General features: G+C 36.9%; 1 protein-coding gene across 1 annotated transcript; it reads right to left on the bottom strand.

Annotated features, from left to right (window-relative positions):
• Nucleotides 1-1,515: 1,515 nt before the first annotated feature.
• On the bottom strand, nt 1,516-2,924 carry LOC149146297 (phytosulfokines 2-like). The gene is made up of 3 exons (XM_089450110.1): nt 2,701-2,924; nt 1,947-2,014; nt 1,516-1,798 (listed from the first exon to the last, which is right to left on the bottom strand). Exons 1-3 carry the CDS (start codon nt 2,816-2,818, stop codon nt 1,658-1,660), a joined length of 327 nt encoding a protein of 108 aa, XP_089306236.1. The 5' UTR covers nt 2,819-2,924; the 3' UTR covers nt 1,516-1,657.
• Nucleotides 2,925-13,827: the final 10,903 nt, after the last annotated feature.

Raw genomic sequence — 13,827 nt, 5'->3', positions numbered from 1 at the left:
TAATTTGATTTCAATTTAAATTTTCAAAAGAGTAAAAAAATATTTAATATATTATATTTAAAAAAAAATAGCAAGAATTTAAGAGAAACACCCTTTGAAATTTAATGAAAAATATCATTAAATATTCAATTAAATATAAGACATATTGAAAAAGGAAATACACAGATATTTCAAGATTTATATAAGTTCTAAACAATTCAAAGACATAAATGAGGGAGAGATGATTACATATACATTAAGTAATTTATGGAAAATAATTCCAACATAGTTTTCTTAAAAAGATAAGATAAGTTATTTCAAAATACTATAGAGAAATGAGAATTAAGCATCTTCCTAATAGAAAGACATTTTTCATAGTTTAATTATAGGAGTGTTTAACATTACATGCAATTTTTAAGGATATATTCAGTTTATCCATATAACATTAGCTTGTTTTCAAAGTTATTCATTTACAAAAATAGTGTTTGTTTTCCATAGTTATTAATTGACAAAGATGGTGATATTAAATAATGTGAAAATTTGGGAGGGTGTAAGCATTAAAGAGAAAAAGAAACAATATTTATGAATGCTTATTTGAATTTTCTAAAGATGATGAGAGTATCTCTAATAATTTATGGAGAAAGTAGGCATTCTAATTTTTAATTATAGAAGATTCAAATAAATGATAAAATTGGAAGAAGTCAAAATCAAGAGTAAAATAAAGATGAAACAACATGTTTTTCCTCTCTAATATTGTTTGACTTATCTATAAATTAGTTAGAAAATTGAATCAATTTTTTTTTAAAGAGATAAATCTATAGGAAATTACATTTTGTTATTATTGATTTATGTGGATAATGTATTATTGATTGAACACAATAGTATAATCATTTCATATATTGTTGACAAATTGAAGATAACTATTTCTTATCTAGGCTTTGATTTTGGTTATTATTTTTATTAAAACTCATGAGAAAGAATACATAATAAAGAGTATGAATGCTTGGCTTTGATTTTGGTTGTTATTTTTATTAAAACTCATGAGAAAGAATACATTATAAAGAGTATGAATGCTCTCTATTTAATACATAATACATGTAAAAACATTAACAAAATAGTTTTATAAAAAAACTATGGATTAAAATACAAACTAATTACTTTAAGATTAGAAAGACAAGCATTTTGCCAATTCATTTTATGCATATTTATCTAAAATCTATCTTTTATTCTATTTGTTTGAATAAAAGATACTAAAAAATAACTAAACTATAAATAAATAAAAATAAAAAATATTTATCAAAATAAAAATTAATATTAACTATATTACATAAATATTAGAAAACTCATTTAAAAAAAAAAAATCTAAAAAACTATAAATAAATCTGAACTAAAATTTATACACCTAAAACCATATTTACTTCACAAACTAAAAGATTCAAAACATAGTACATGTAAGGAGATCATAATAACATTTTCCCATAAATGAAATGAAAATAATCAATGAAAATATAAATATTTTTTTTTTTCTCAATTGCATAGATTATATATATTTATAGAACATAGATCACTAGCACATAGTGTTTGTACCACTCCAAAATCTTATTTATGATTTTACATTATTGGATGTCTATAATGCATTTTGCATGCAAAGTAGAGAGATAATATTAGATTAGAATGTTTATGGATGGTGGTATTTTTGTGTGTAGATGTAATCTGTATGTGCAGCTAAAGTACGCCGATTCAAATACTCTTCTTCATCTTCATTCTTCTCACACTCTTTTTCACCATTCATAAGTTGCACTTTTTTGCCATCAGCTAACTGTAATATTTAGGAACAAAATCAAGATAATGCAATTGAAAAATAAAAAAACAAACTGTACCCAGTAAAAAAAACAAACTGTAACCAGGCAATAAATATTTATTAATGTAAAAAGTTCTTATTGAAAAGCAGGTATACAGAATCTTACAGCTTGGTTGATCGCCGATTCTTCTTTTGTAAACACTTCCGAATTTACCATGGGATTTCCCCGACTGCCTGAAAACGAATAAAAGATAAAATATTAGTTAAACTGATATCAGGGTCTGGCTTAGCCTAATTAAAATACTGGTTTAGGCTTAATTATTTGCCGGAATTTCTTGTCGTGTCCCATACCACTTCTATCAGCTCAAACTTACGATATAGCTATATTATGACCCTAATTTTAATATAATTGAATCCCTGCACGATAACAGTTAAAGACCGTTTCACAAACTCTTCATCTATGCAAGAATGTCATGGTGCATTTCTATATTTGCAAATAATACCAAATACAGATCTATAACTTTTTGACAAGAAATTCAGTCTTCATAATAGTATAAAGCAGGGAATGAAAACCATGGTCCAATCACTTATCAGTACTATGAAAAAATGGAAACAATTGAAACGTATTTCAATTTTTTTCAAAACAATGTAATTGATTCTAGATCTTCGATTTTTGTGATGTATAATAATAATGAAATTATTTTTCAGATAATTATATTATGATTTGGTAGATATTTCTTATGACTATTTCATAGAGTTTCGTCGATATTTCGAACTATCTAATATAATTTATTCTCGTGAAAATTTCTTACTACATACATACGTGAAAATTCCTTACCATTTTGATAAATTTTTGATAAATTCAGATATACAGAAAACTTGAATATACATCAACAATCATCATCATTAGTGTAACATACCTTCGTCCAGTGGACGCATTGCAATTGCAGTGGCCAGAAGCAAGGTTGCAAATATCATGAAAACCCAGACATTTGCAGGTTGTCCATTCTTTGCACCTCCGGAGATCATTTTTACCATTTCTTGATTCGAACGCCCAAATATCAAACTGTTTGCGCAAATGATATGGGCAGCTAGACAGTACACAAATTCTATCTGCTCTCCATATCAAAACGAGACCTCTTTATATAGAGCGTTCGTTAATGTTGGTTGTTCGCTTGCAGGAATAAATAGAGTCCCGGATCATGAAATTATCTAGAACCTCATGATTAATTAAAAAGTCCGGAACGTAAACAATACAATAGAAAGTCAACAACGTAATCCACAAATTATATGGGCAGCTAGACAGTACACAAATTCTATCTGCTCTCCATATCAAAACGAGACTTCTTTATATAGAGCGTTCGTTAATGTTGGGTGTCCGCTTGCAGGAACAAATAGAGTCCCGAATCATGAAATTATCTAGAACCTCATAATTAATTAGAAAAAGCATTAAAAAACCCAGCACGTAAACAACAGAATAGACAGTCAACGACGTAATCTACATGTATTTCCTTTTATAGAATATGCAGGCGGATAAGCCAAAGTAAATGGTCCCAACATTACGTCGCAATTACTCCAAATAGTTTTTGAGAGTCTCTAAAAGTCATTTGACCAAAACCAAACCACCATTTCGAAAACTGCGGGGCTAGCGATTAGTCAGGGACCGGTAGATACATTACTTCGGAATTGGCCCTACAAATAAATGCCCGAGTACCGGTAAGTTGACCAAATCTACATTATAAATGCCCGAGTGCCGGTAAGTTGACCAAATCTACGTTATAAATGCCCGAGTACCGATAAGTTGACCAAATCTACGGCTTCAAAAACTGCCAGTATAGATACTTTGTTATCTCTAAACCTAATCATGAACCATTACTTCTGAATTGGTCCTGCGAATAAACGATCGAGTCTATGTCATGACCAAATCTACTGCTTCAAAAACCGCCGGTATTGCTTATAGTGAACCGTTGTTCGTCGGAAGCTTCTCCCATCTGTCTGGTTGTTAATTTCCAAGTATGCGAGATTCGTGCCTTCTAATGGTTTGATCTTTACCAAACCTTTGCTCAGTTCCAACGTGGATTGCCACGCCCATCCCCCAGAAAATTATTATTTCATTAGCGTCGCTCCTTTATAAGACGGTGAAAGGCTTTTATCTAGAACTGGTAGCTGTAAAACAGTCTTGGTATCGAGGAGATGGTGAGCCACGAAGTGGAAAATTCAATTTTAAAATTAGAAAGTATCTGTGGATTTTTTAATTAATTTCTAATATTTTTTATTTTTTAATTTTATTAAAATTAAAATATATTTTAAAATAATTAAATATATTTATTTAATAATTAAATTTATTTAAAAATAAAATGAAAATATATTATATTAATAAATAAAAACATACTATATTTAAATATATTTGATTAAGGCTTACATTAAAGTAGTTATGGTCACACTAAAGCTCTTATCTCTCTCCTAGAATTGGGAGGTCCTGGTATGACTTTTCTTCATTTTCATTTATGGATGAGAAATATTTAGATTAAAAAAAAAAAACAGAGAAGAAAGAATAAGTAGAAAATAAAAAATAAATGGTAGTAATTCCAAATATTGGAATTAATCTTGATTGGATTATTTATCTTGATGTTTTGACTTAGGTTGGAAATATGGAAGAAATCAATTCACAAGACTATTTTTACTAGCAAGTTCTACTTTGACAAATTGGGGTTGTAAGCCTTCTAGAGGCAATTTAAGGCATTTCCTAAAGATTTTAGGGTTTCAAAATCTCTCACTTGAATAAGTAAAAGGCATTGTTATATAGTCGAATACCCTTTCAATGGCCTACGAAAGACCTCAAACAAAGTCCATATCCAAAAGTTATACCACCTAGAAGTTGACCTTCTAGTTTTGACCACCACCATTCTAAGGGATGCCATGTCAATACCATTACTCATGCAAAAGAGGCTAGCCACATGACCATCATGAAGAAGAATATAGAAGAGTTGAGTTGTGACTCATATTGAGGGTTGAATGAGTCAAATTTAAACACTATTTGGCTATCAAGTTGTGTTGTAACTAGGCGAGTGGGAGGAGAAGGAGTTTGATTATATTTAAGTGCATTTTCATTTCATAGTTCAGAAAAGTAACTAAAAGTGGATAGAGAGAGGGAAAAATATAGAGGGTTTTTGTTATGTAGCATCCCAAGATCCACATGTCTCAATCCTTTGTATTTGCACCATTTTCCAAGTGGAGAAAGAAAGAGGAGAACAACCTCACCTTCCAACTAAGTGTTCTTCTGAAAGCATCTCTTGGATCATATCTTAGTGCCTTATGGTATATGAGTGATTTGATCTCTTCTCTATTTTAATTTTTTTAATATTTTTCATGCATAAGAAAACAAACTAACTTAATAATCTAGAAATCTAAGGAAAAATTAACCCTCATAGTATATATTTCAGATTTCAGTAAATTTTTGTAACGTCGTCTCCCCTCATATCTACCCATTTTCACCGGCTTACTATAAAATGATTCGACTCCCTATGTGTCTGTAAGGAAGTGGAACCGGTGGAACACATCACATAGACCTTCCACATCGGCAACATAACTCCCATGAGCCATCCCAACTAGTCACGTAACCAACCCTTGAGACCAACTGAAGTTTTAGTGCATCAAACCCTTGGACGCTCCCTTGATATGGGCAAGGGTGTGTCTGGGAGGCTCTAGGAGCTTCCACAACAAGGGAAAAGGTTCTTCCGAGGACTTTTTTCCTAGTGGGTTGCATGCGACTCCAAGATTTGTGCCACTTTTTCAAACCTAAAGCTCAGGTCCACTGCCCATAACTCAATGGCGCCTTCAGAAATGAATTTACACAACAAAACAATGATACATTTGCAAAAACATTGACAAGGTCTAGACTTGACCCCTACTAGCCATGACAAGAATTTCGTCAAACATGTCACAAACATGAAAGTTACAGGTCTTAACAACAGAACTGAGCATAGGGGTCTCATACTTATCTGAGATTCACTATGAGGCATTGTTTCCTTATCACATTAGCTGCATTATCATCTATTAGGTCATAGGTTGATTGTTCATTCATTTACAAGTAAAAGCATGATGAAAGCCATACATAGCCACTGTCATAATACATGTTAATAACCAACATAATAACAATAGAAATACTATGGAAACAATAGCCATATAATCCACATATAAACCAGCATAATACTCATGAATTAACAAGGATAAATAACCTCATATTAATGATGCAAAGGTCAACCAGGTTTTGGATTTCCATGGACCACCCGACCATTATAGACATGGCTGAGCCAAATATTTCTTCAGCTAGTCACCCCTATGCCATATTCCAAGCATGAATGTGGGATCTCATGGAACAATCCATCAAAACCGAACCAGGGCTTCTAGAGGCCAAACCACCTCAACCCATCAAACATTGATTCCACCTCACAGTAGGACATCACAAACCATCACTAGATCGATCTCTACCCAAGCCTTCCAGGGATCTAGAGCATTTGTTCCAACCAAGGCTTCCAAGACTAGTAACTCAACCCACAAATGCTGCAGGGCTTTTAGAGCGTTTGTCCAACCAAGGCTTCCAAGACTAGTAACTCAACCCACCAAGGGCTTCCAAAGCATTTTTCTAACCAAGATTTCTAAGACTAGTAACTCAACCCAAGATGTTACAAGGCTTCCAGATCGTTTGTCCAACCAAGGCTTCCAGGAACTAGTAACTCAACCCAAGCTAAAAGAAACATGAGAACCAACCAGAAAAACAAATAAATGAACCCACAACACCATGGCTATCCTGGAAATGGCAAGGCTAGGAAAATCCACTTTCAATCCAGGAAATCATCCATGCCAATGACAAACCATGACCAATAAACCACATGTATATGCCATGCATGCAAAAACTAGTGAGGAAAAAACACATGAAAATTGGTACTCGCAAGAAAAACCCACTGTAGCTGCTGATCCTGATGTCCTCTTACACTTTCCTGCTCTTCCTTTTCCTTCTTGTTGCAAGCATCCAAGTATGCCACACTCTCCAAGAGTGCTCCGAGAAATCTCTAAGTGTCCAAGAGTACGAGAGAGAGAGAATAGAATGAGAGCTCCAAAATTGAACTGAGAAAAAGCTTACACTGACCAAGCCTTGAGCAAAAGCTTGCTAACTGATCCTCAGAAGCCTTTTTATCAATGGGGCCTCTATTTTCTTCATTTTCCATTATTTTCCTTCAATTTCCTCCTCACGTGCAACCTATGACCTTTCACCTTCCTTTTCTCCTAATTTCCATTATTTTCATAAATAAATGCCAAATAATGCCTCTTTTCCTTTCCAATGCCTTTGCCAATTTCTTAGCCATAATAAACCGAATGAACACCCACTAGGATGTCTTACCCACCATTCAACTTGGAATACGTGTCCCATGACCGTGGTCTTATATTTTTATATTTACACAAATTTTAACCACGACTGTTACAGAACCCTCCCCCTTGGGGGAACATTGCCTTCGGTGTTCGGTGACACCTACAAACCAACAAATCACTGAAAACAAAACATACTGCCCATGGATCTTTATAACACAACTCGTTGCAGTATTTACAATGACCAAATGCTAAAACATGACAAACATACCATTCATTGGAGCTTTATAACACAACTCACTATGATATTTACAATAACAACCACATATACTCATGCACATTTGCTTCAACCAACAAATAACCATGATGTCTATGGAGATTTATAAATCCAGCTCGATACAATATTTACAATGATACACACATATACACATATGCACATTTTCTTCACCCAACAAATATTCATACGGTCTATGAACTTTATAAATCCAGCTCGATACAATATTTACAATGATATACACATATGCACATTTTTTCAACCAACAAATAAAATGATACGATGCCTGCATCCGCAACAAGGGAATCCAAAGGCTCACACCTCCACCCTCAAAGTAATGCTAGGATTCACCTCCCTCCCAGTGAGTCCAGAATCCACTGCAAGGTCAAATCTGCATCCAATGTCCAACGCTATAATCCTATGCCACTTGTCCTCTCAGTGAAAAGTTACTGACTCATTGTTCTAGGGAACACTCCTAATGGGCATTTGATTCCATATGGCAATGATAATGACCAAAACAAATATATCCTCGGCCTTCCCTTCTCTGCTACATAGTCCCTCAGGTAATCCGATCACCCCCTTCCAGGTAGTCCCATGCCTTCCAAGTTCCGTTGGCACACCCATCTTGGGTAATCCATCCCTTGACAAGGTTTCCTCGCATCGGAAGGTAAAAAAACCAAGGCATATCCCTGCCTTAAAACCATCATACCATTCATAGCATCATGGAAATCGATGGACACTATGGCCTTGCTCCTGAATGCTTTACCAACATATTGTTGCCTGTTCTAATTCCTTTTGTTGTTGTTTCTAATGCTTACCGTCAGTTTTGACCGCTCAACAGGGCATTTCATGCTTTCTTGTACCAAGCAAATTTAGATTCAAAATAAATTGAAATAAATTCACATCACACCTCATTGATAGCTCGTCAATAAGGTACACTTGCAATCTTGTTTACTTCCCATCACAACAAGTCAAACTAACATCTTTGATCAAATCATTATGTATAAACATATCACATCAGGTTAGCTCAAAACACAACCATCATAGATCAAAATCATAAATCACATGCAACCATCATAAACCAGAATCATAGATCACATGTAATCACCATAGACCAGAATCATAAATCACATGCATAATAGAACTGAAATAAAATACTAATACTTATCCTTTAATCAACCCTTAGCTTCTACCTTTTTTCTTATTCCGTATACACACTAGATCGGTTGCCACACCCGACAAACACCCAGTGCCTTCTCCTCAACCATGTGCACATACACATAGTGTGCATCACACACATACAACCACACACGATATACAACACCATGCAATACATGTATGTACAACTGACACCCAGTGTACAACACAATGCAATACATACTCCTACATCTGGTGTACACCACAACACAATACATACACTTATAACCAGTGTTCAACACAACACAAATACGTACACAGAGTTGTTATAGACATTTTTGTGCCTTACAGCATGAAGCATGAAATGTCGATAATCTGAGGGATCCAAAGTCCCTAAACATGTTGTTCCTACCCCTAGAGGAACAAGGTCAGCAAACCACAACACTAAAAATCAGTTCTCCACCTGAAAACACTCAAAAACAAGCTAATTCTGGATCATGTCAACTGCTCCACTGAGCATCTGCGCTGAATGTCAACTGCTCCACTCTGTACCTGCGCTGAATGTCAAATCTAATGAAGGCTACCTGCGCTGGGCGAGATTGGCCAAGTGGCACAGTCATTCTGCAAGGTGTCAAATGCCCAGGAAGCTTCCAAAATGACACTTGGATCAGGGAATTCGCCTTGTGATGAGTAAGAGGATCTAAATCTCCAAGTGGAAGCAAGAAAATCCAAGTGGACTCAAGAACTGAAGTATAACTGAAGTGGGAGAGGACACTAGTCAGCTTCATGCCAAACTCAAGCTGACTCATCCTTTCTCCAAATCTCCTATATATAGAGCTCTCTCATGAGGTCTATGGGGGGCTGGAATCTTGTGAATGTAAGGAAGTGCTGTTGGTTTGAGTATAGAACTATTGGGTGATTGCTTTGAGGGAGGTGAAGAGGAGATTTCTTTCTGCTCGGAGGTGTTGCTGGATTGGGCCTATTATGGTTGTAACACTCTCAGAACTTTACTTCTTCCATTAATAAAGCATTTGAGATTCTTCTATATGCATGTGTCTTTGTGGCGTATTGATGCTTGTATATTTGATTTATTCTAATCCTTGAATCAATTATGGATGTATGCTTCTTGTAGTTTCCCTTTCTTGTGCTTTTGCAGGATCTTTGTGTAGCTGGGCCAGTGAAAGAGCAAGGAGCTGGGAGCAAGCAGCAAGGAGAGAAGATTGGATCAAACATTAGCGGAAGATAACGGTTAGTGGATCTCTTTCTCCCCTCTCTTACATCTCATAAAGAAGTAATCTTGAATAGCTTTGCATTCGGTTGTTGCTGAGGTACTATCACCCTTAGAGTGGGATAGGGTCATTCCGTATTGGATACTTTTCCCAACAACAAATTGGCGACTCCGCTGGGGATCGTATCTTGTTGGTTGTTTGTGTTTTTGCTATTCATTTCATAAACAAAGGGAGTACGGAATCGAACTGCATTTGGATCTTTCAAATGCAAAGTAGAGGGCAGCTACTCTAGCTCAGTTTCTGGGCAAGTTTATGATTTGAAGAGCTGATCCACAAGGACTCTAATAAGCTCTTAGTGATAGCTTTTCATCCTCGTCATCCCTTAGTGTGTCCTTGACTGATAGCTTCTGATTTGGCCAAAAACTGTGAATTTTTTAGCAATCTGTGACCCGGAAACCAAGAGAAACGAAAGTTTCGTTCTTAAGTGCAACTGCTGTGAAGGCTGTCTGCATTTCAGCGCAGTTCCCGAAGGGGCTACCTGTGCTGAAGGTCAAATAGACAGTGTCCCACCCGCACTGGACCAGTCTTGCCTTATGCTACTGGGGTTTCCTGCTGTTTCTTGCCCTGTTTTCACCCTTGTTTTTACTGCCTGTTACCAGTCAATGTGCCTATCTGAAACCAACTTTCCTTGCCACTATTCCGCCTCGGTTGTATAAAGAAACTGTGTTTGTTCTTTGTGTATTTTTTGTATCATTTACAGTTTCCCATAACGAAAGTGAACTAGTCTTGTTGTGGCCTCTTAGATCTAGACCTGTGATAAAGTGTCGTTTTGGTCTTAAGAGTTAGTTTGTTTGCTGTTCATAGCTGATTGAGCTTTTGCTTTCGTCATATGGTTTGAATTTATATATTTCTAGTGTCGAAACAAGTAAATCTTAAGGTGTCTTTTGATTTTGGACAAGCTTGTTTGCTTTCACTTGAAATTGAATTCGAAATTATACAACAACTTTCTTTTTTGCATTACGCCAACATTAAGAAAGAGAAAAGAAATACTTGCATTTTGCATTTTGCATATAAGTTTGTATGTTGATTTAGGGAAAAAGTGCATTAGCGAGTGCTCTTTGATCTGTGTGAAAAGATTTTGTCTCTCTTTTCCCTCAGTAGTTAAGATTTTCATAAGTCGAAAAGATTGAAAAAGCTTGCTTCTCATCTTAGACTGCATTTAGGAATTTGTATCAATACATCTCGTGGTGAACCTTGAAAGGCAAACTTTAAAAAGATCAACTTAAAATATATTGAATGAACCTAACAATGCTTTGAAACATAACGCAAACATCTAGAGGTCTAAGCTAGAGACGTGTTCCGGTGTCGTTAAACGTAGTGACTGTCGATCTCGACGAAGGTGGGTGATTCCTCCTGAGAGTCGGTGGCACTAATACGGACTTGTGCTCCCACGTACCGTCGCGTATATATTGGGAGACCCCTATAGGCTTATATCTTTTATCCTTAGGAAGCCGTGTCGGCTGCCCTACTGATCGCAATGCAGTGAACACAGCATTCACGAAGATCGACCACTCGTACCGTAAAACGTATTCTGTGGTTTTGCGAAAAGTTTGGCACACCCTCTGCCTAGAACTCCAGAGCAGTTTCTTTTGGCCTTTTTCAAACTCTATAACTGAAAAAGTCCAACTGAGCATTTGTCACTTCGGGCTCGTTAATACATCGAAGGAGACTAGAGTCATCTTTAGCTTTTTCTCGACTCGTAAAAAGTGAAAAAGCAAGTTGTGTCTAAAAGCGTCTAATAAAATTCATTCAATTCGAAAACACAAATTTCCCCTTTTAATATTTTAGTTGATCGAGTAATCCGCAATCGTGGAAGAAAGTCAATTGAAACCTCGTCGTTCGCAGAGGCTTACGAGTCAACCGTCTTTGTCTCCGGAATCGAAAACAGTACGGGCAAAGCGAACTCGTTTAACCGGTTCAAAATCTCCTTTGAAAGTTAGAACAAGTGTTCCAACTGCATCTGAGGTTCCGATTACTCCTAACATTTCTGGAAACCCTGCCTCTATAGAAGAAGTTCAACAGCCGCAGAAGGACAGTAATACTGATCCTAGTCTGGGGGCAAGTACTTGTGTAACTGAACCAGTTCCATCTGTAACCGGTCCAGAGAGTTTTGTTCCCCAAACAACTGTCGCTGTCGAAACAACCACTCCTTCGGCACCAGAAATATTTTACGGACCTGACGGTCTTCCTCTTCCACCGGGTTTGATTGCGATAGAGGAAATTGCAGAGGATCCGCAAGCAAGTACTCCAACTCATTTGACCAGTCAAAGACTACATTTATTTGTCCGTGGGGCACATTCGCTTATCAAAAATTACCCTTTGGTTTAAAGAACGCAGGGGCGATGTTTCAGAGGGCAATGAATTATGCCTTCCATGACATCAAGAACATTGTTCAACCTTATCTCGACGATCTTCTGGCTCATTCGCGAAAGCGGACTGATCATCCGCAGCATTTAAGAGCGATATTTCTACGTTGCCGACACTACAAGATAAGACTCAACCCGCACAAATGTGTGTTTTGCGTCGGTTCTGGTCGTTTACTTGGCTTTGTAGTCTCTAAAGATGGGATTCGTCTCGACCCCTGTAAGGTTCAAGCAATCATTAATTTGCCTCCACCTTCAAATTTGCTTCAGATTCAGAAACTCCAAGGGAAAGCAAACTTTCTGAGGAGGTTCATTCCAAATTACGCAGAACTTGCTAAGGGTTATACTCGTCTTTTGAAAAAGGATGTACCTTTTGTCTGGGACCAGGTGGCGCAAGCTTCCTTTGATGCTCTGAAAGATTGTCTAGTAAAAGCATCATTAATGTACGCCCCGGACTATCAAAGAGATTTTAACCTGTATCTGGCTGCAGCGGATACGACCATTGCGATGGTTTTAGTTCAAGAAGCCGATGGAATAGAACATCCTATCTATTATTTAAGTAAAAACTTAAATGATACAGAAAGTAAATATTCTTATGTTGAAAAACTAGCGCTTGCTGCTGTTCAAGCGATTCAAAGGTTTCGACATTATGTCCTCTGTCGGAAAACTACCATCTTGTCAGATTGCAACCCCATGACTTATATACTATCGCGACAGTTGCTGGGGGGCAAATATTCAAAATGGATAGCGATCCTTCAAGAGTTTGATCTGGAATTTGTGAAATCCAAGTCAAAGAAAGCTCTAGTTTTCGCAGAATTATTGTGCGATCTCCCATCATCGTCCAACGATGAAACATCGGAAGAGTCAATCGTGGATGAAAGTTTGTTTCTAATATCTGTAAGCGATGAGTGGTATGGAGATATCATAGTTTATCTCCAAACCCAAAAGTTCAGGCCTAACACCTCTCGCTCCGAACAAAAACGTATACGATATCAAGCAAAAGACTACATGATCGTCGGTGATACACTTTACCGTCGTGGTGTCGATACAGTGCTGAGGAGGTGCCTTACCCATGAGGAGGCCGAAAAAGCCCTGAATGATTGTCATTCAGGCGCGTGTGGGGGGCATCAGTCTGGATATGCAACAGCACAAAGAATCTTACGAGCAGGATACTTCTGGCCAACCATGTTCAAAGATTGCATAACCGCAGTCAGAAGTTGCCATGCTTGTCAAATCTTTGATAGAAAAACCAGACGACCACCCGCACCTTTACAGCCGATAGTTGCTGTTGGGCCCTTCACCAAGTGGGGCATCGATTTCATGCAATGTAACCCCACCTCGACTGGGGGGCATGCGTATATTATAGTTGCTGTTGACTATTTTACCAAATGGGCCGAGGCGATGCCTACATTGGATAACACTGGTGAAACAGCTGCCCTTTTCTTTTTCAATCATGTAGTCGCCAGGTTCGGCGTACCACAAGCTATAGTTACAGATCATGGGTCGCATTTTCGCAATCACATGATGGTCGAATTAGCTGCCAAGCTAGGGCTATCTCACGACAGCTCTACCCCATATTATCCGCAAGCCAACAGACAAGTTGAGGCAATCAACAAG

Source organism: Pinus tabuliformis, chromosome X (assembly GCF_031772625.1).
Source record: "Pinus tabuliformis cultivar Carrire ecotype Pingquan chromosome X, CPIR1, whole genome shotgun sequence".
NCBI lineage: Eukaryota > Viridiplantae > Streptophyta > Pinopsida > Pinales > Pinaceae > Pinus > Pinus tabuliformis.
This window is presented reverse-complemented; position numbering and strand designations above follow the sequence as displayed.